General features: G+C 37.1%; 1 protein-coding gene across 6 annotated transcripts in view; it reads right to left on the bottom strand.

Moving 5' to 3' along the window:
• Cpeb4 (cytoplasmic polyadenylation element binding protein 4) overlaps window positions 1–22,739 on the bottom strand; it is a 63,168-nt gene that overhangs the window by 28,803 nt on the left and 11,626 nt on the right. For all 6 annotated transcript variants that reach the window (XM_051181010.1, XM_051181011.1, XM_051181012.1 and 3 more), the window contains exon 2: window positions 13,617–13,698. In XM_051181010.1, the coding sequence (XP_051036967.1) occupies window positions 13,617–13,698 (82 nt within the window). The remainder of the gene's footprint in view (window positions 1–13,616; window positions 13,699–22,739) is intronic.

Here is a 22,739-nt window from a genome sequence, read left to right as displayed (position 1 = left end):
CTATATTTGTAGACACTATTCAACCTAGCCAAATATAGGCAATCAATAAAGTGTGACTCTGGGGAACTACACTGCCAAATTCTACAGCTAGGAAAGGTCCGTGCACCAGTTCGACAGGTCCATGCTGGACCTCTATGAGTTGGAAGAACCACTACTTAGCAAACAATGGACTTAGAGTTAATAAGGAGAAGATTGTTCTAAAGAACAATGTGTACTATCATGTTCTTTTAGGACAAACAAGCTTGTCAAGGAGATAAAAGGCGATGCTCTATTTTATTAGTAATAAATGTACAGGTTACTTTCATAATTAATACTTATTTTCCAAGGAGAAACCCAGATAATATTGCTACAAATAATTCAGCAGGAAATGATACAATAAAAGCACCCACTTCAAACACAAGCAATGAAAAATATCAAATGCTCTACAGTAATGTTGGATATCATGTTATGACCTTCTCTTCTTCAGAGTCAAGCTAGCATCATTTGTAAATGGTACAAAAGCCAAGTCACATAAGAAATAATGACTTTGCTGTCTAGAACATAGCTAATGTGGTCCTATACAATTCCAAGTAGCATGAAATTCTAAGTTATTATTTTAAGCTGGTTCAAGATACAATAACATAGATACTCCAAAAGGAAAGCTTATAGTGAACCTCATTAAATTTAAATTTTCTAACTTCCATACATATACACATATGCATATATATTTGTATACGGACACATACATTGTAGTTGTTGTTTGATTAGAATACTCCTCACAACTCTGACAGTGATAATTTTACTTAGTTCATGTCTAATTCAAAGCCATACTGTCAAAATATTTATTAAAGGTAACACATGGCCTTTACATACATTTTGTTTTTAATCAATATTGACAGATACTGTTTACACATAGTGAACATACAGCAAAGGCTAAAGGCCCATTATAAATTCACTGATTATGATATCAACTTTGTATTTACATAAATGTAAAACCAATGTCAGTATGACCTAATGCAATGTACTCACTATGCTCTGTGTCTTATGATAAAAAAAAAAAACTGTTTAACAATTACAATTAAAGTCCATAACCTTACTTGGTCTCTTGCTCTGTCCTGTAAGCAACTGTTTGTAGCATTTCTATGTAAAATCACAAAGGAAAAACTGGCACTGACGCCAGCTTCAGACTCTTGCTCTTTTCTGAACACCCACTTAAAACTCATTATATACACACAGAGTCCAGGCTAAATAAAAGCCCTCTATGGGATGAATGTGGCTGTCAGAGTGAAAGTCAGAAAAAAAATCCTTACATTTGTATTGTTTTTTTTTTTTTTAAATCTGTCCACAAAGCCATTTCCCTATCTTACTAGATCCACCAAGCATTCAGACCTACTAACTCATAACCTCTACTTCTAGGTTACCTTCTCTGTGGAATGCCCCCACCCCAGTCCCAATTTATCACCACTCAAGTCTTACCTCCATTCCCTCTACCTTCCTGGGCCCTGCTATAAGCAGTTCCCCCACTGGCTTTATTTCCTATGGAAGTCTTCCCAGTTTCATGCCACCCACACTCTGGTTCAGATAACCCTGTGCAGTCCATAGCACCTCTCATACTATATTACTGAGTTTCATTTCCTGATGCTGTGATAAAACAAAACAAAAGAAAGGTTTTTATCTCACTCTTAATTCTAGGTTACAATGCATCATTGTGGAGAAATCAAGTAGCAGGAAGTTGAAGTACATCCATAGTCAAGAGCAGCCAGAAAATGAAAGCACACATGCTTCCCAGGTCTCAGCTAGCTCTCACTAGTCACTCAGTCGAGGGCCCCGTCCATCAAAAACAAAACAAAACAAAAAAACAGTATCACCCACATTCAGGATGAGTCTTCCTACTTCTGTTAACTCAAGATAACACATTCCCTGACTGGCCAAACAGGATAATTCCTCTCTGGGCCTCCCTTCATAGGTGATTCTGGATGTGTCAAACAGACAACTAAAATTAACCATCACACTCCTTTTCAGGCTATCTCTTCCTGTATGGAAGCAAACTATTGTATTCAAGTCTTGTATTCAAGAGCTTGAGCATAGGAAAGTACTCAATAATCAGTTGCTGGATGAACGAAAGAAACAAAGCCAGCAAGTGGTGAAGTGTCTGCCTTGCAAGATATGGGGGAAAAAAGTAAAATCACAGTCTCACATTGAAATTTGCTTCATATTAGGGACACAGAAATCCTCATTTCCATGTATAGGCATTGAAGGCTAGTCCTAAAATAACTTCTAAGACCCCTCTACCCCTATGTTGTAATAGTAATTTAAGCAATTAATAGCAATTCCTTTCCCCTCTCCAACAATGGCCAAAGATAAGCAGCCATTTCCACCTGTAAAAGAAAGGGAGCAGGGCAGTTTCTGTTAGCTAACAAGTACTAAACTGGAATTTTGGAGAAGGCAGTAGTAATCCAGGGAATCTTTTGCTTCAAAGAAATGGAAGTTTGCTCTGATCTTTGGTTACAAACAGGGAAGTAATTCTTTTCTGAGAGAAGAGAGAAGACAAAACTGAAATACTGGAGTTTAATTATAACCAGTACAGCTGCAGAAAAATTTTAGGAGAGGGAAACTTGCCTTATAAGTTTCCAGTATTAATGAAAACAAGGGACACCTTTTTTTTTTTTTTTGTCCCAAATCTTCAAATTCGAATTTTGAATTCTGATAGGACAGCGAAAAACAGATTGTAAAAGCTAAAGGAATATATTTCTACAGAATGAAAGATTACCTGATTGTAATTCAAGGCAGCTATAAAGTTGCAAGGTCTGAAAGCAACTAAGAGTTCTAGGAGAAGGGAATGTCTGCAGAGAAGCTACCAAAGAGCTGACCTAATTAAGGAATTCAAAAGATTTCCGACTGCCAGGAAAGCTAACAACAAACAGCAAGCAGGGAGGCTATTTTTACCCTTGCCAGGAGCCTTTTTCTCTGGCTGCTGTAATGAGAGGACATAGCAACAGGATAACTTGCCTTAAGAGGATGTTATGGTATCAGTGATTAATGACAAAAATTTAAAGTAAAAAAAGAGGGGAGGGCATGGTTTTTGCCCAAATTAAACCAACTGTGGTTGATTAAAAAGGAGGGGAAGGGGTAATCTAATGGGCAGAAAAGTAGAAAAACAGGCCAACAAGTGTGTGGGAAGGGAAAGCAATGGGCCTGAGTCACCTGGGGAACAGGCTGCATATGCCCCAGGACAGCCTGAGGAATCAGTCCTGGGTCAGGAGACAGAACACCAGTCTCCATTCTGTAACAGGAAGTCGTATAGAGGGAGGACCACATACCTTCTATAGAAATTTATCATGAATCATGATAAAATACAATTTTAAATTCAATTCCTAAACTGAAGTTAGGAAATATTAATGTCTATGTCATGTATGCAAAGTCACATCTGCTTACATCTTCTTAGGTTTTCTTCCTTCTTTGTGGTTACACAACAAATGCCTGATCCATTGAATCCGAGGCAAGAGACTTCCTATTTCCTATGCTGACCCTCTCTCCCATTCTGGGAAATGGAGTAACTTTACAGAAATTGTTTAACCTCTCTGTGCTTTACCTATTTTTGACTATAAAATAGAGATCACAAAATTCAAAGAAAAAGTTACTGTAAGGATTTAGGTTGGAGCCAATTCTCCAAAGAGCAGAGAATGAGATAGGAGTGGCAATAGTTCCCTTCCACTCGTGCACATCTACACTGCTGTCCATGGAGATGTCCAGCTTACTTCAAAGAAGAAACATGCAATGAAAGGGACCTTGCAGAATATGAACATGTACAATCTTTGGGGAGCTGGAATAAAGGTAGGGCACCTCCAAACCATATGGCTATATTTCATCATGTCAGGGTGTCCCTATTCCCCAAGTCCTGTCTCAAATGACAAATACAGCTTCAAGTATAGAAATGAAGATTTATTTGCTGGAGATGACAATACAAGGCAAGTGCCTTATATATATTTCCATTCTCCTTAGCTCTTCCTCTAGTTATTCTTCCTTTATAGCACTAAATTCTTTTGTATACTGGGGAACAACAAGAGCACAGAGTAGAATAATTAGAGAAATTCTCTAGAACTATCTCATATCCTATTTCATAGCTTCACCACATGATAACCAACTCCTAGCTCTACGTCAACCCAGAAAATACAAACAAAACAACTAAAACCTTAGTAACAGTAAGAACTCAGCAACACCTTTAAATGTAATTTAATTGTATTACATCAGCATTCACATACTTTTGGAAAACAATCATGCATATGCAAGTGTGGTGGCTTGAATGAGACCATCCAACATTGGCTCAGACATTTGATTGGTTTCCAGTTGGTAGAGCTGTTTAGGGAGGCTGACAAGGTTGGAGGAGGTATATCAGTCACTGGGAATGGCTTCAGGGTTTAACAGCCTCATGCCATTTCCAATGTGCTTCCTGTTTCCTGCTTGTGGCTTGAGATGTAAGATCTTAGCTGTTCTAGCTACCATTATGAACTCTAATCCTCTGGAAGCAAAAGCCCAAAATAACCCTTCCTTATAGCTCAGTGGTTCTCAACCTTCCTAATGCTGCAAGCCTTTAATAGTTCCTCATGTTGTGATAACCCCCAACCATAAAATGATCTCTACTGCTACTTCCTAGCTCTAATTTTGCTATTGAGAAGTGTCCCAGTTTCCAAGACCATCAGAAATATATGTTTTCAAATGGTCATGATCCACAGATTGAGAACCACTGTTCTACAAGTTGCTTTGGTCATGGTGTTTTATCACAACTATAGAAAAGTAACTAATATGGAAAGTGACATATTTATAATCTAACTGGTATACTTGGCTACTAATGAATTCAGACTCCATCAAATAGCTGAAGAAATCCAAGGTACATAAACATTGAACAGAAACCATTCATGAGATCACATTTAAACAATTGCTTAAGGCAAAACCTTCACATAACTGGTTTAACACTGACTAGTTTCTGATTATATTCTTTCTGTAAGCTACTCAATACCAAACACTGTCAAATCTTCTAACTTAATGTGCAGAAAGCCACCAACCCAAGGCTACACCACTGGGAACCAGAGAGCCAGGTCTGAACACAATCTCAAATATGCTTATCATTTTCTTAGTATTTCAGAAAGTCTATTATAGGCTAACAGCTTCTAATCATTGGGGTGGGTTCAGTTGGTTTAAACACCTCAATTTACTCAATTAGGCCAGATATTTATTATTTGGAATTCTACAGTCAGTAAATAACTGTCAGAATTGTTTCAAGTTAAATTTCTATTAGTCATGACTGTTCTTCAGGACAAAGATTTGCACTATATTGCTAGTTTCTCAGGCACCAAACAGCTGACCCCTCCTCTTTTCTTATGGACAGCAACTGGCATTCACTCCTCTGGGCTCTAAGAGATTCCCTTCAGAATCTGACTAATGTTCATATACCTGAGCTATAACTCAGGTATAACTCAGAATAAAATGAAGTCCTGTTTTTAGAATTGGGCATACTACTGAATCGAATAATGAAGCTCAAGAGGCAGCATTGTCATCCCAATGTATTTGACTTTTTTCAGAGTAGTAACCAATTTAAAACTAGTTCAGCTTATTCAAATTGTACTGCTGAACAACAACAAATTCATTGGTTTTTGTTGTTGTTTGTTTGCTTTCCTTCTAAATTTTGATACTGAGTACATGGGTACCATGAAATAAAAAGGAAACATAAATCAGGCATAAACAGCTGATAAATAATTAACTGCAAACAATATTCAGGTAAACATTCCATGCAGATCAGGAATTTAAAAAAAATTTCATGCATCTGTATTAGTGCATCATGTGCATGTTAGTGTAGCATGAATGCAGGTGGTGCTTACACAGAGGTCAGAGGAGGACATCAGGTGTCCTGTTCACTCATTCTCCTGCCTTATTCCTTAGAGACAGCAAACCAGACCAAGCAATTCCTGTCTCCACACCTTGAAGTACTTGGGTTAACAGGTGGGCATGTGATCACTTCTGGCTTTTTACAGGGGTACAGATCTAAATCCAGGAAGTCATTTCTTCACATACTGGGCTGTTCTTTGCTTGTTGTAATTAAGTTAACTGTAAAAGGAATCTGGATGTTTTTATGACAGATATGAACCAGGCAACCTGGTTTCCTTTGACAAAGTCCACCAATTACATAGGCCAAGGCTATATAACATGATCAAGGTCTGAAGACCGCTAGAGACGACAAAACATCTATTTAAATAGGTATTTGCATATGTGATTGAGGGACATGTCCTTCTGTATGCTGTGAATATATGTTTCTCTTACTGGTTGATAAATAAATGTGAGATTTGCCAGTTACCAGGCAGGAAGTATAGGCGGGGTTAACAGACTAGGAGAATTCTAGGAAGAGGAAAGGCAGAGAGCAGTTGCCAGAGAGAGAGAGATGCCATGTGGCTGCCAAAGGAGAAACACGCTAGATCATTATGGGTAAGCCACAGCCTCATGGCAATACATAGTTTAATAGACATTGGTTAATAGTTAAGAAAGAGATAGCCAATGAGAAGCCTGAGACATCAGCAAAAAGTTTATAATTAATATAAGCCTCTGTGTGTTCATTTGGGACTGAAGCTATGGGACCAGGCTGGAAAGAACTCTGTCTTCATATGACTAGCAGCATGGAGCTCTGTAATTCTAGACCCCCTTTCTCTTTTACACAGTAGGAATCTCTAATATTTATCACTGACAAACTGCTAACAATATCTGAAAACTTCAAAATGTCACTCATCTTTCATTTATAAATGGAAAATATTATAATTTTGACAACCAATTGGTATAATCCATGCTTATTTAAGCTGTTCTTAAGGTGACAGTGTGAAACTATAAAGGAAATTATTCGCCATTGCTAGTGCTTGTTATCTCAAAAGTATTTATCAAATTTGGTTTATGCCTTTAGCAATCCTTCCCTCTCCACTGCCCCATTGCATGTCTAACAAAATTAAGTCACAGCAGCCACAAGATATGGGAGCCTTTGTGAAACTGTAAAGAATAAGATTATGCGGTAAAATCTTTTTTGAAAATGCTTAGGATCATTAACCTTCTAATAACATAAAAGGGTTAGTTATTGCTTCCCTGACATTAGCCCTCTACCCTCACTTGCCACCCAGGTAAAAGCAGAGCTGTGGTAATGTTTTAAGGTGATTGTGACCACTCAGTTTTCACAGACTCAAAATAGGATTCTCTGCGCCCAATGTTCAACAAGAAAATAATGGGACTGCTCAAGCAATTATGACATAAGATAAATTCTTGCTTTGTGACACCTGCTTATCTTATTTTTTAGAATAAAAATCAGTGTCAAATATTCTATCACAGAGGTATGGGATAGAGGAGAGAAGACCACTGCTCTCAACCTATATATGCAAGCAGGACACAAGTGAGCAGATCTGAGGCGTGAACAGAATGTGTGTGCTCTGTGCAACTGTGGTTTAGTTCAGAGGCACAGTGGCCATAATGTCAATCCAATTCTACAGAAAATTCAACGTTCAGCATCACATTTTCCTCTCCCCAGGAAATTCCTGATTCTCTCCTCCCTTATTTTTTTTTTTTTTTTAAAGACAGAAACAACAGTAGCAACCCCCAAATCTGAAAGATTGTACCAGCATGTTCAAAGTCTACCTCTACTGACACAGGGTTTGAAATATTCAATACATCCTGATCAGAAGTAAACCTGAAATCAAGCAGCTACTCAGTCCAGCAGGCCCTTCCCCAGCAGTGATCCAAGGAAACCCGCCCTCCTCCTCTTCCTCATGGTGATGTTGCCTTGTCCTTAGGCAAGGCAAGCCAAGAAGAAGGCTATTCAGGGTGTTCCACGTCCCCAGCTAGGAAAGGGGGAGTGCAAGAGAGGAAACACCCTTCATTTCAAAACAGCCACACACAAAGTTAATTGTAGTTCAGTTGAAATTATACTCTTTACTATGTCTCTCACTCCATTACTCAAAAGATTTTTAGAAATCAGGCAACTTTCTACTTTGGAAACCTCAACCACTCCCCTGCTCAACTGCTTTGAGTTACTTGGTATCATCCAAAGAGGACAAGAAGAAACCAGTATTCTCAGGAAGGCTGGCTCCCATAAACAGGGAAGCTGCTTGGCTGAGTCTGAATTTTAAAAACATGTAATATTTAAGATCCCCCAAATTTTCCAGAAGACACTTGATAGCATAGACAGTAATTTAACTAGGAGGAGAAATTTGGTTATGAATCCAAGATAAATTAGTTTTAGTTATGTTTCACACTTTTTTTTTTGGTTCTTCATGCAGTTTGTATCTTGTCTGTTATAGGCAAGTATCTAACACTTTAAATGGCTGGTAGGGTGCAGTTACACATCTCCATATAGACAGAGGCTAACATATTTAAATAGAAAAGGGGCAAGTACAATCCCCCCACACACATGTGCACACACACACACACACACACACACACACACACACACACACACAAACACGCGCACGCACATACCTCTAAATGGAAATTGAGCATTAAAATGTTACAGCCACAGCCTGTTTTCATGGAAATTCATCGAATTTTTGAAATTTTTGTTTATGGCCAAATTATTTCAGGTTCACACATATAAATGACTGGCTGTAGTCCTTGTTCAATAGCTCAGGTAGTCTAGAATTCTCAAGGCTGCAGAGTCAGTACCTACATGAAATCAAGTCTAAGGCCTCAGCATATCAGTATATAACATCTGTTCTCTAAAATAAAGGACTAAGTGGCTACAATTTGGATTATAAAATGATTTGCCAGCCATTATTTAATCTTTCCCCAAACAGCACTAAATTCATTCTCTCCCAATGACAAAGAATTTACATAATTCTCCTAACCATCACTCTTTCATAAAGACATTTTAAAAACTCATGAAATTAATGAAACAAGCTTTGTGCATTAAACTCCAACTGAATTTCATGACTGTCTTCTAAAGGATTATTATAAATTCTTTTGCTCAGCAACAAAGAGACACAGATGGAATTATCACTTGCCCACACATTTAAGTTTTTGTTTAAAAAAAAAATGCAGTGATAAAAACAATAGGGGAAAGACCCTGAAATTTAATATGTAGAGGAGAAAAACATCAAGCATGTTTAAAGTAGGTCACAACACCTTTGGCAATCAGGAATTAAATGAAGATGATTCTTGTATTAAATCCACAGCTCTTAAAATAAATCCTTATGAGATGAATGCATAAAGCAAGTACATGAGCATATCACATCTCTAACAGGCTTCTTAGGCATGAAGGGATATGTAAACAGGCACTACAAACAATGACTATTGCTTACATGAAGATTTAGCATTTCATGCCTAACATACACACTGATAAGTATGTTGAGTCCCATTCCTTCCAAAAATTGAAAGCAACATTTATTTTAAAACAATGCAAATAACTTCATTACAAATAAAGGAAAAATATGATATTGACTCATAGTTTAGTTACTATTTGAAAAACACTTTCAGTGTTGCCATGACTTACGGACTGCATTTGCTCTTGCAGTAATTTTGCTGTCTAACTTGGCTTTCTAGTGAAATGAAGCATATTGGATATTAAATTGCTTTTATATATCAGTTTTGAAATATTCAACCACTAACATGAAATGGAATTGTCGCACAGATTTTAAGTACTAATTTTGTGCCTTTAGCCAACATATTAACTCCATTCCATAAACTACTTCCTAGTTTATTCCTGCTTCCTTTTATTCCTTGCACATGCTGTGTGTGTGTGTGGGGGGGGGCGGGGACTCCATTATTATCAGAAGTATTTCCTACTATATACATCTGAGAAGACATTTCATCTGTCCAAACTATGATACAGAAAGATGAAAACAGCTGTTCTCTGGCTTCAATCTGCTGCTCCATTTCTAGATAATAAGTGCCAATGTCATGGGCAAGAAAAAAGATAGGACAGTGAACATCAGTATTCCCAAACAATCACCTGAATATCTAAATAGGTGAGCATTGCTTGGTCCTGACAATCTAACAGCATTACAGCCATGCCCAAGGTGCCACGTGGGGAGATCAAAAGACTCCAGATCTTGGTATATGAGTCTGGGTGTGGAGCAAAGAAAACAAAGTTGGTCTCTGGGGGGACAAGCTTCTGTGGATTGTCACTGGCACTGGTTATAGAGAAGGCAATACACAGTTTCTAGGATAAAAATAACATCAGGACTTGCCAGCTGATCCTAGTGATGACACAAAGATAAAGCACAGGGAGGACCCTTTTCTCCCCATAACAGCTGAGCCTCTACCATGGAGCAAGTGACAGTAACTTAAAAATTCTTTTAAAACAGTACTTAAAAAATTATTTTGAAAACCACAAAAGCTCTGATACTCATGATCAAATGGAAGCTAAGTCCTGAACATTTGTTAAAAGTTTTGAAGAAATCAGCTAGAATCAACCACACATTCATAAGAAAATTCAAAAACTATCTTTGAAGACCCTTAGACATATCAAGTATCTTATTTGTTGATGGCAAAAATAAAAAGTTTAAGCCCCTGCATCAAGGAAATATTTTCCCAAATGGAAAATGCAAATTCTCCTTCATAACATTTTTCTCAATTAAACTAATATATGCTGCAACAATGACTCATGTTGTTGTTCCTGAGTTAACTTCAGGCTTTATGATTTAAACACAGACATATCTATGATGATAAAATAAATGAAGTCATTCATGTTTTATGACATTATTTTAATACCAAATTAGCTCAAATACAAAATTTGTCTTTGTATGATGAACTCTTTAGTACTAATCTCAAGTTAAAATTTACATTTTCTAAGTGACATGATGCTCTCAGAAAAAAAATGGTGATTTTTTTTTTTTTTTTTTTTTTTTTTTTTTTTTTTGGCTGTGTTTCTGAACAAGGAGCACTAAGAGAATCACTTACTGTACACATGAGTGACAAGACTTAGTGCCTGATTTAGAAGACAGTGAATTGTTTTTAAGGCATTAAAAGGCAATGATCACTTGTAAACAATATCTGAAGATAGACTCACTATTCAAATCAAGCACAGCAATGTGAAACTCTGCGGTTCAGAGAAAGTTCATAGGAAATGAAGTACTGCCCTGAATGGAGCTGCCATTCTGCTAGTGAAGAAGACACTAACCATGTTCAGTTCTTTTTAAAGCCAAGCAGAATTATAAACTGGTGTTTTAGGGCCATGTCTTCATCTATGGATTCTTCCTTGCTTTTTGAATAAAAAAAATGTGAAATCCATTTAATACTGAAACTTAAACTGATCCAGGTTTCCTCACATGATGAAAGACTTAGTAGATTCCAGTATAAATCCACATCAATTCTTGAGCATCTTCTAGAGCCAGGCAATATGCTGACTTTGACAGATATATGGTGTCATTTAACCCTCACAACCATGAGCACAGCTGTGAGGACCAGATTCACAGCTGTGAATCTAGAGTGGCTCTTTCCATTCTGCCATGCTGCATCTTATAAGTCATGATTCTGTCAACTCCTTATGCTCCCAGATTAAGCCATCCACACATAATTATTTCTGTCACTTTTGATTTCCCATATGGAACTATATTGGTGAGAATAAATTTTATATGAAATACAGAGTAAAAGTGGAGTCTAAGCAGTAATAACTTATCAAACTAAAAAGAAAAATATCTTGGCTAAAACTGGTTAAACAAAGAAACCATTCAGTTAATTATACAATGTGTGCAAAACTCTTTATATTTAAGTACTAGTTAGAGTCTTGTTCCCAGAAATGTAATGTGGCAAATTGTATCTATTGCTATTCTCCCTACCTTCCCAGCATCTAGTACAGTGGTTCTAATGTACCCTCCTAATGCTGTGACCCTTTAATAAGTCCCTCATGTTGGGGTGACCCCCAAACATAAAATTAGTTTTGTTGCTACTTCATAACTATAATTTTGCTATTGTTATAAATCGTAATGTAAATATCTATGTTTTCTGATGATCTGAGGTGATCCCTATGAAAGTATTGTTGGATTTCCAAAGGGGATCATGACTCACATGTTGAGAAGCACTGATTTAGTACAAGGGAAGTTCTCAAAAAAAAAAAAAATTAAAAAAATGTGCTTTACAAACTTTTCCTGTAATTAACTTATGCAATAATTGTAGACTCACAAGCAAGTTACAAAAGGTAGCATAGAGAAACCCTCATGTGCCCTTTATTCCATGTCCCCCAAACCAGGAAATGGGCCTAGATTCTCTTTGAGCTACTTTGAAAAAGTACAATTTTCTGGTGCTAAAAGGGGCCTTAGACTCTCTTCATTTTAATGACAAGGAAAGGAAGGCTGGAATATAGACATATTTCAAAATAGGAAACGGTAAAAAACTCAGAAAGATCCTTTCTTCACATATGGGATTGGTGACCAGAATCCCTTGAGGAATTCAGTAAGGACCTTCAAAACATTCCTAAACAATTTCAAATATCCTTATTTTCAAGTGACCTAATTAAATAGATATATACATTTCCACACATTATTTCACATATCTTCAGGACACACAAAGATTCCTGATGGGGGATATGGAAGCAGTTGGAAGGAAAAATGCGAAGGGGTGGATATGACCATATTTCAAGAATAAAGGAAAAATTAAAAAAAGCAAACAACAAACTCAAACAGTTCTGAAGGAAGAAAAAAAAAAAAAAAAAAAAAAGTTATCCTTAAAGGCTTTACTGTGTCAGAGACAAGACAAGCTAACCTCTGGGAAAACCAAGCTAGGTTAGTCAGCATCACAGCAAGCTACCTTGCTACTCTGACTTCAGTGCAAAGCTGTATGTCTAGCACCTTATAAACTCCAACTAAATAAATGAGCAAACGTATTCAAACTGGGATAAACTAACTAAACATTCTAAATTTCTTTAAAACAAAGAAACCTGCTTCCTAGTATACTGTGATTCTTAAAAGGAAAAGGTTTCATGTTGTGTAGTAGTTTTCACAAGGAGTCCTGAGAACATCTGACATTTCTCCTGAGATATTAAAAAAGAATGTGACAAATCTATATTCCATGTATGGGGTAGGGGTCCATGCATCTGTGTTTAACTTTTAAGGCTCCAAGTGTCTGTGAGTCTCTTATTGAGGTGTAAAAAAAGGCCTGGTGAAACTGGGTGCCTTGTTCAAGATTGTAACACAGCTAGTCATTAACAGACGTGAGGCCAGAAGCCAAGCAGAATTAGCATGCTTTTTAAAATCATCATATATATAAAAAAGATAACTATAAAACATTTTAAGCAGAAACTGTGGACCATTTTTTAAATTGTACAACTAGGTCAAAAGTTGCCAACATGCCAACAATATGGTAGTAGTTACTATCACATTTAAGAACCTCAGGGCTCTTACATGGTTTTTGTTTGAGACATTCAGAGAAGTATATGGTCTTTGAGTTAACTGCCCACTCTTAGCAATGAGGACTTGTTCAGTACTCTTAGATGGTATCATGATGGGTCCCACTGCAAATGTCCATCAAATAAATTTGACTTTTTAACAAAAAAGTTTATGTGCAGAATTAATTACTTACTAGACACATGGCTTCATAATAATAATATTGTTCACCAGAATAAGTAGACAATACACTATTAACTATTTACTAAAACAGAATAGTTACATTTTTCAACTTACCTTTAATGGAATCATTTTCGGCTCTCATTATGTCAATGAGTGAGCTCTCCAATGAGTGCATGTCAAATGTCCTGGGGCGATCCTGTAAACACAAATAGCCACAGAACACTTTTAAAATAGTATTTTAAGGTTTGGAGATAACACAGTAGCAGAGCACTAGCATGTGTAAGGTTTAGTTCCCAATAATCCCCCCTCCCCACAGCATTTACCTACACAGAGGAAAATAAGTTGCATTTAGTAAGACACAAGTCAAAAAGCACATTTACTCTAGCACTTCCAAAACATCAAGACCCACAAAAGTATAGAGTTCATTAAAGACTACTTTTATTTCTGACAAGAATTCAACAAAAACATTACTTTTATTAATAAAGCATAAACAATTAAAACAAGCCTTCACATTAAGAATAGTAATGAATGTAAAAGAAAGCTAATCTTCTCCATCTCTTAAAACTAGACTTTCCATACTGTTCCAATAGCTATCAGTTTGGCAAATTCTTGAAGTTCATGCCAGTCAACTGAATCAGTAAGTCTCAGATAGAACCAGTTGAATCAATAAGCCTCATAATCAGCAAGAGACCCTATCTCAATAAACAAAGTTGGAGAGAGATGGAGAAAAGGAACCCGATGGACACACACACACACACACACACACACACACACACGGACAGACACACACGTGTACACATACACGTACACACTTACCATAGCCAGGACACACACTACATCACAAATACATGCACATACCCCCTCCACAAAAAATAGTAATTTTGATATTATGTGCTCTCTCCAAGAATAATGGAATAATGACACTAGACACTTTTTCCTCTCTTTGTCAGAGCTTGCTTGTCCCCCTACTCTCTCCAAAATAACAAGGCATTAGCTCCTTAAAGAACCTAGCCTTACTTTTGATGGAGAACAAAGGACAATGATCACAGTGGGTACCTGGACAAGAAAATCCAAATCCCCCTTTAATATGTACTTGCCAAGCTGGGCTTGACATTGGTGCCATTTAAGTTTAACAGAAAAAGAGCTTGGGGCCCCTGGCTTAATAAAGTCCACTTTCAGAGTGATGAGAAAGAAGAAAAGTTACAACCTCTCAACAGCTCTGGCATTCCTCAGATGAGGGGAATTATCTATCAACAACTAAAACTGAAGCTTAGATTGAGAAGTTAAAAGTGCCATGGAAACATTTTAAACTCAGAAAGGAAGTGATAATACATACATCTGAGCTCTCGCCCTTCACCCAAAGACTATTGTCACAGCATTCCAGAGGACTTCCACAGGAACCTAACAAGCAGGGTTCTGTAACCTTCACTACAGGTACTCAAACTTAATTTCTGTTGTTGTTTTGTTCTTGGTAGTAAACTCAGGCACTATGAATGTTAAGAATCCACACAGCTCCTAACTACTTTTAGCTCAGAATTTCAGCTTGTTTAAAACAAACAACAAACAAACAAACAAACAAACAAAAAGCATCTTTTAACCAATGCCTTAGACTGCTCAGCCATGCTTTTACTTTTATTTTTACTTGCTGGAATCTCACTTTATTTTGATATCTAACTACTAGGCTAATGGGGTAATCATCACTCAAGATTACTTTCTGATCAACTTGACATTTCTCCCTGTGCTTTTTCTGTTATCACTTTGCACTATACTTCCTGAAATAAGGACACTCCCCCTTATCTTGCCCGCATCTAGACACTCTGCAGTGTTCACTGAACCCATAGTTTTTTGATACTCCACAGCTTTAGGAGTCCAGGTGCAGTTTCTTATGGGTATAATTCCACATTAGAAGAGAGTATTACATACAGGTTTGCTTCTGGGGTGAGAATGGGGATAACGGTTGGGGTGGGTGCTTTAACATTTGATTCTGTTCTAGAGGAGGGCTACTCACTCAAGACCTGATTTTATCTACCTTTTCCCTCTTGAGTTTTTTTTTTTTTTTTTTTTTTTTTTTCCCTCAACTGGGTCCCCACAGGATCAGGACACATAGCCAGAATTAGACTTTTCTAAGGTACAGTATTTGTAAAAGGGGATGCTGCTCTATTTTTTAAGGCAACATAACATCAAAACCCTTACTGCAATTTCTTTCGGAATTGAAGGAATCTGAGGCCAACTCAAGGTTTGGAAGTCAACATCAAGTCATACTACCTCAATCCATAGCAGCTGGATTTTCTTCTTTTCAGCAGACTATGAACTATACCTGTCCCTGAGTCATCTATGTAAGCCATAGTCAGTACAAAGCATTCATTCACTGGCTATGTCCTGACAATGTCCTATGGGCAGGAACTGTTTTACATGAAATGTCTCCAGTATGACATTGACCTCAAATGGGTAATGGCAAGCCAAGGCCACTCTGCCCCACAGGACTACCCAGAAGGACTTGAGATGGCAGAAAGTCGGTGGTGAAATCTTTTTTGAAATATCATTTTCTTTGTGTCTATGTTGTAAACTGGGTTAAGGCATACTGCCCATCCTTCCATATTGTTATATGTCAAGCACATCTACAGGATGGAGGTGCTCAAAATGATTGCTAAACCAACATGTGAATGCCTTTGAGTGATTTTTAAGCATGTGAAATATTTCTTCTCTACTTCCTTGTCTTAAGATTTGTTTATATACTTCTCATTTCCCATTACAGCTGTTCATTTTCATTTGCCAAAATAAACAAAGAGAGATAAGAGAACAACTTACTCGATTATTCTTTTTTCATGGAATTAATGCAGTAGTAGTCTTGTAAATTTCCAAAACTAACATTTTGCCAATCACAAAATGAAGAGAAAAGCAACTGATACAAAATATGACAATGGTTCTGTGCGCCTTCTTTTATAAAAGCTACTTCTAGTAAGTCAAGAATGCTTCTGTTTGCTAATGGGACCCTAGAACTTAGTAAAAGACCCCATAGCTATCTGGACCCCAAGTATACTGCCTGGAACATAGAGTGCTATAAAATTTAATAACCACTACTTTAACTGAAAAAGTATGTCAAACTAGAATCCTAAATGAAAAATGTAAACTTTAATAATTTTTGGATTAAAACCCCTTCAATCCTTTTTATACCCATACCATTTTTTTTCTTTTAATCCATTATTATTTAATTATAGGCTTATAAGTAAATGGCAATATGTAAACTTGGATCAATTGGTACTGACATTCTGGTGAAGTGTGTTGAGACAGATTCCCAGGTTCTATATGTTTTTAGAAGGAAAGAGACTCAAGAGATCGCTGATAATGAAATGCAAAGTCTGAGGGTTCAGTGGCATAAGCACCATCTTCTTTTCAACCCCACTGAAGTAGGTATTCTTGCCCACAACCCAAACATACTAGCAATTAGACTTACTACAAACTACATTCATAGAACGTATGTTTCCTCAATGCTCTGCTAATTCAAGAGGCTCAAAATGACATATTTTGTCAAGTTAGCCTCTTATCAATGGAGATTCAAAGTTTATTATTTTTAATTTGTCCTTTCTATTTTTAACATTTAATTTTTTTTAACAATCTGGTCTTGGGCCAATAGGAAGTAGGCAGAAGGGTAGAGATATAATAGGAAGGCCAGCATACAAGAACAGAACTGCCAGTTTTCCTATTCAAAGACCAAAGAATTGAATTTATTAAGGAGGACTTGATTTCCATTTTTTTCCCCTTTTTCAACTACAAAATGGACCATATATAACTGCTTATTTGTCTCTAGGATTCATTTCCCAGAAAGTAAGTATAAACTAGAATATTTGTCAAATGACGGCTCTTCTTGATTGCCCTTGAACCAATGACCAAAACAGGAACATCAGCCTCACTCAGTGCAATGAGTATTAGACACTAAGAAGCCTCAACTCTTCAGGGCACTGATGTCCTCCAGAATGCTTTTCTGGTCCGGAAAAGGAAGGAATTTCATTGGCTGTCCATGGTCTCTTTCCTAGCACAAAATGCTTTTCATTTTTTTGTATTTGCAGAGCTGGCAATGGGACCTAAAGCTTTCCATATTCTAGGCAAGTGTTCTAGTAAGGAACTATATCTACAGCCAATTTTCTTCTTTTGGTTTGCCTATATCCTAACTTTTTAGGCTCTTATATATTTTATAAATTTTGACAACTATGTCAAAAACCAAAGATGTGGATTGAAATCACTACTTAAAGTTCACTTTTTAGTCACTGATAGTAAGAAATTGAACCTTTTTTCTTTCCTAGTACTGGAAATTGAACTCAAGGTCTTCCATGTGGTAAGCAAATGTTTTATCGCAGAACTATATAGCCCCAGTCTTCTTTACAGGGTTAATAGCCCATTATGCAAACATAAAGCAAAGTAACTATTTTCTTTTTTTTTAAAATTTTACTTATACAATTTGTTAGGGGGAAGATTAAATAATACCCTGAAAAAATTAAATAACACCCTCTCCCCAACCAACAACTGTATTTGCTTCAAACTGTATTTGCCAGTCTCCCTTGGGAGAAAGTTGAACATTACTGTACAGAGCACCAAATACATACACATGATCAGTCTGTGTACTTTATTAGCACTGTCTTAATTATAAGCCTTATACTTCTTAAGTTAGAATGTGTTATTCCCACTTAATAATTTTTTAAAAAGCTATGACTAAGAAAAATTCATACAACTTACTGCACAGGCAGGTTCCTGCTGAGTTCAGCAACACAGCTGTGACTCAAGCCTCATTCCATTAGACAAGGTAATCACAACAGGATCATTGCAACTGTATTTGTACAAAGTAGGGGAGGGGGACTTTGTGGAAAGGACTCCGAGGACATAAGTATACAGCAAATGACTGGAAAACAGTATCACTTAAATATTACTCAACAAAAGAATGAGCGAAATGTTTAAGTGTGACAGAAATCTGAAAACACAAGAGAAAACAAAGTCTTGATCCTGTCTCCCCCATTGGGATGACATTTAGGTAAAGAACACAAATCATACCTACAAACACATTGGCAGGCTATCAACTGCAAACTATAGGAGCAGGGCTGGTTCTGATATTCATAATGCTGGCAGCTAATTCCAAATATTAAATATATAGTCTCACTTATCCCTCACAAAAGCCTTATATAATCGGCATATTCAATTATCTCTTTTCATGGATGAGAAAAAACAAGCTTACAGTAACAGAATGACTTTATCCATGTCAGGTATGCAGTATAACAAAATTTGAACCCGTGAACTTAATACCTACCCATAAATATAAAAGAACAATCATTTTCAAGGCTCCACAGCATCTTTATTGCAATGTTCTGACTTCACTTTATTTTGTAATTGCATAGTTTTTTTTTTTTTTTTAAGATATGCTCCCCCTGTGTGGCTCGGGTGGACCTTTAGCTCTTTTTCCCACCCCCCCCAGCCCCTCTCCTCCTGAGATAGGGTTTCTCTGTATTGTTTTTGAGCCTGTCCTGGAATGAGCTCTATAGACCAAGCTAGCCTCAAACTCACAGAGATTCGCCTGCCTCAGCCTCCCAAGTGCTGGGATTAAAGGTGTGTGCCACCAATGTCTGGCTTAGCTCTGTTTTGTTAAAATTACATTTTCCTTATTTTTCTTTGTGTGCATGTTGCAGAACAAATGTATGCCCTGATATACCTGTTGAGATCGGAGATGACTTGGTTCTCTCCTTCGACTCAGGTAATCAGGCTTGATAGAGGTGCTCTTGCCTACTGAGTGGTCTTGCCTGACCATGGCCTCCAACTTTTGATCTTCCTGCCTCAGCTTAGCAAGTGCTAGGATTTCAGGCACAGTGCCACTAGATCTTACTTGTTATACTTAACATTATCTTGCATGTAAGTCATTGGTTGGTATCAGGAGTCTTGAACTCACTATCCTCTTGCCTCAGCCTCTCATGTAGCTAGAATTATAAGCCACATGTTTTTGTTTTTTTTAACATTCAAATGATGATCTAAGCCAAACTGTTGTTGCTGTTGTTTGTTTTTTGAGACAGGGTCTCTCTATGTAGCCTGACTGGCTTTAAACTCATAGAGATCTACCTGTTCTGTCTCCTGACTACCAGGATTAAAGGTGCATGCCACTATGTCCAGCTGCCCATGTTCTTTATACTTCAGGATGCCTCAGAAACATTTGGGTTGGGAGGAGTCTTATTTAAGAACAGATTACTAAGTCACCCCAGGTTCAGTATGTCCGTGAAGTGCATAAGAATTCACATTTCTGACAAGTTGCAATATGAGGCCAGGGACTACACATAAAAACTACTAAGGTAAACAGTCCCAATCAACATGTTAGTTTCATTAGCTATTTGGGGGTGTTGTTTGCATCTTATTATCCTAATTAACCGGGAACAGCCCATCTTAAGTAAGCTACAAGAAACAGTTTAAGTTTCCTTATAAAGAGAGGGGCTTTGTTCTTTACACTGAAAATTTCCAAACTCCACAGCATACACCTTAAGAAAACAAAGCAAGTTCAATCTCAACAAATGGGGAGCTGTTCTTGAAGAAAGCAAGTGGTTAAAAGCAAACAAAATACAAATCTGGCATCTAGATTGTTCCTATTATCTCTGGCTTCTATAATCTGTTATTTTAGGAATATCATTCTTTTTTCATCCAACAACATGGAATACCTGCCTTCAGATATTTACTAATAATGTGTCTCCTCTCAAAACTCTATTTAAAAAGACAGGTGAAGCACATAGTCATTCCTTTTTAATTATGATTCTTAGATTCCTCCCGAGTTAAGAATCAAGTCCTATCATTAAAGAGCTATATAGTATATCCTGGTCCACATTAGTTTACCAGTATAAAAAGTATGACCTCAGATTTATACTTGAATCTTGGTGTAAAATATCAGTACCTACCATTTGGTAAACATTCTGGATTTTCTTAAAAATCATTTATAGAGGGAAATTATTACCTCTATCAATTCCCTAGGACAGAAGACCCTCAAGACAAAATTTTCTCATGTTCTTCTCTTATTTAAGGGGATATCCACAATCACTGGATAAGAATAACAGAAACCATCAGGTTATACAGTTTATACTGTATGTTGGTTTTTGTTGTTGTTGTTTTGTTTTGTTTTTTAGATATAGGGTTTCTCTGTATTGCTTTGGAGCCTGTCCTGGAACTAGCTCTGTAGACCAGGCTGTTCTCAAATTCACAGAGGCATGCCTCTGCCTCTCCAGTGCTGGGATTAAAGGTGTGGGCCACCAACACCCAGCCCTGGATGTTGTTTTGTGCTCAGAGATTCTGTCTTCAGACTAACTTTTCTCATTTAAATAAATCCCATGCTAACCACTACTAGCACCACTCTTCATTGGCTCTTTTTGTAAACCTGTGTCCCTGTGTTTGGGTGCTGCCAGACTGGTATGATGCATACAATGTATATAATCATATCATTAAGAGTTCAAGGCAAAATTCAGCTCCCAACTTTCTTCATTCCCTTTCTATGACCACTTTCAGCTTGCTATTAATCCATATCAGGCTGTGGTAGTTTCTCTTTTTGGCTTAAATTTTCCCTGGTGAAGAAGGGAAAGGAAAATATTTTGGCTCAAAAGGAAAGTCAATGCCAGGGTCTCAGCTGCCAAAACAAATAGGAAGCTTGAAAGTTCTGGGAGAACTCATATTTAATCAAAGCTAACTATGGGAGTTTTAATCCAACATTTTCCAAAATATAAATATTCTTCTTGGATGAAATGCTATTTATGTCCACAAATCACAAAGAGGTGACTGTACAGTTAACCTTCAGGACTCTACTTCCCAAAGGCCTAACACTCTAGCACTCCCAGGCTTGAGTCTTTGCCTTGAGTCCCTCAGCACCCCAGGCTGTACTAGACAGACTGGCTACTGATAATCTCACTGGATAGGTCTGTATGCTTCTAGCAGCATGCTGTAAATGTACCTCTACAAGTAAACAAGAGGCTGACTCCTTCCTCCTGGCTCTGAGCTGCATTTCTCACACAAATTAATCTGCATTAGGTTCTTACAAGTACCATGAGAAATCATTAACTGATATCCCATTTTAGGAAAATGGAGCTTAAAGTCACAGTGATGTTTAAAAATCTATTTCAGTCATGTCATAACCTAGAATGTTCATTACTGACAAGGCACAAGGTATAAAGTTTTGTTGTGTCTGCACAGCTTGGATGCAGGTATCAGGGGATGATATCGAAGAAGTAATGATGTGAGTATGAAGAAGGGGCAAAGTAAATTCCATCAATAGCACCTCACATTTCTTCATTATTTCTCTTCTAAGTCAGTACTTTCCCATCATAATGCCTTCAATGGAGGTAAAAGAGTTCTTACTTAGGCTACTATATATTCCCAACAGAGTTCTAAACTGTAGCTGAATCAACTCTCATCAGTTCATAGCTCCATTTGGTTCCTACACACAAACTGATAAATATGAAGATCTCTTCAGAAAGCTGTTGAGGAAACTGCCTTTTATTTCCCCTTCTCTAAATGCCATGTGTAGTTATGCATTTTGAGCATTATAAAATCTTTAAAGTGTTTTTTTTTTTAAAGACAACTTGTAGCCACTTATTTGAATTTAAAAAAAACAAAAAACAAACCCCCCCAAAAAAACTAGCAATTTAGACTCCATTAGTTCAATGGACTCTCTTCTTGGCTATTTAGTCATTCTAACCTTGTTTGGAAGAAATAGTTAAAATCCATTTAAGATTTGATTCCAAATCTCTACCAACTGGATATGTGGTCTTGGCACTGCAACATCACTGAATCTTGATTTCATACACACAAAAATAAATATAATGTAGCTGTAAAATTGCAATGAGGGGCCAAGTTGTCTCTGGACCGAGAGAGCTTGCTCTGCAAGCATGGGGACCCAAATTCAAAGCACCCACATCTCTTATGACTCTCCCTTCTGTTGGGTTGCCTATTTCAGCTTGGTATGATGGTTTTTCACTTTATCTTATTATATTTTATTTTTGTCATGTTTGGTTGGTATCTCTCAGAAGCCTGTTCTTTTCTAATAAGAGACAGAAAGGGGGTGGATTCCGAGCAGATCGGGGAAATGCGGAGGAACCAAAGAAGTAGAAGGAAAACTGTATCAGGATATATTATAAGACAAAAGACTATTTTCAATAAAAGGGAAGAACATAAAAAATAAAATCTAGAATCTATAAAAAAATTAAATCAAGAAAATTAAAAATCTGGGCACAA

This window comes from Phodopus roborovskii, unplaced genomic scaffold (assembly GCF_943737965.1).
Source record: "Phodopus roborovskii unplaced genomic scaffold, PHOROB, whole genome shotgun sequence".
Classification (NCBI taxonomy): domain Eukaryota; kingdom Metazoa; phylum Chordata; class Mammalia; order Rodentia; family Cricetidae; genus Phodopus; species Phodopus roborovskii.
The sequence above is the reverse complement of the archived record's forward strand: the minus strand, read 5'-3'. Positions and strand labels throughout refer to the sequence as shown.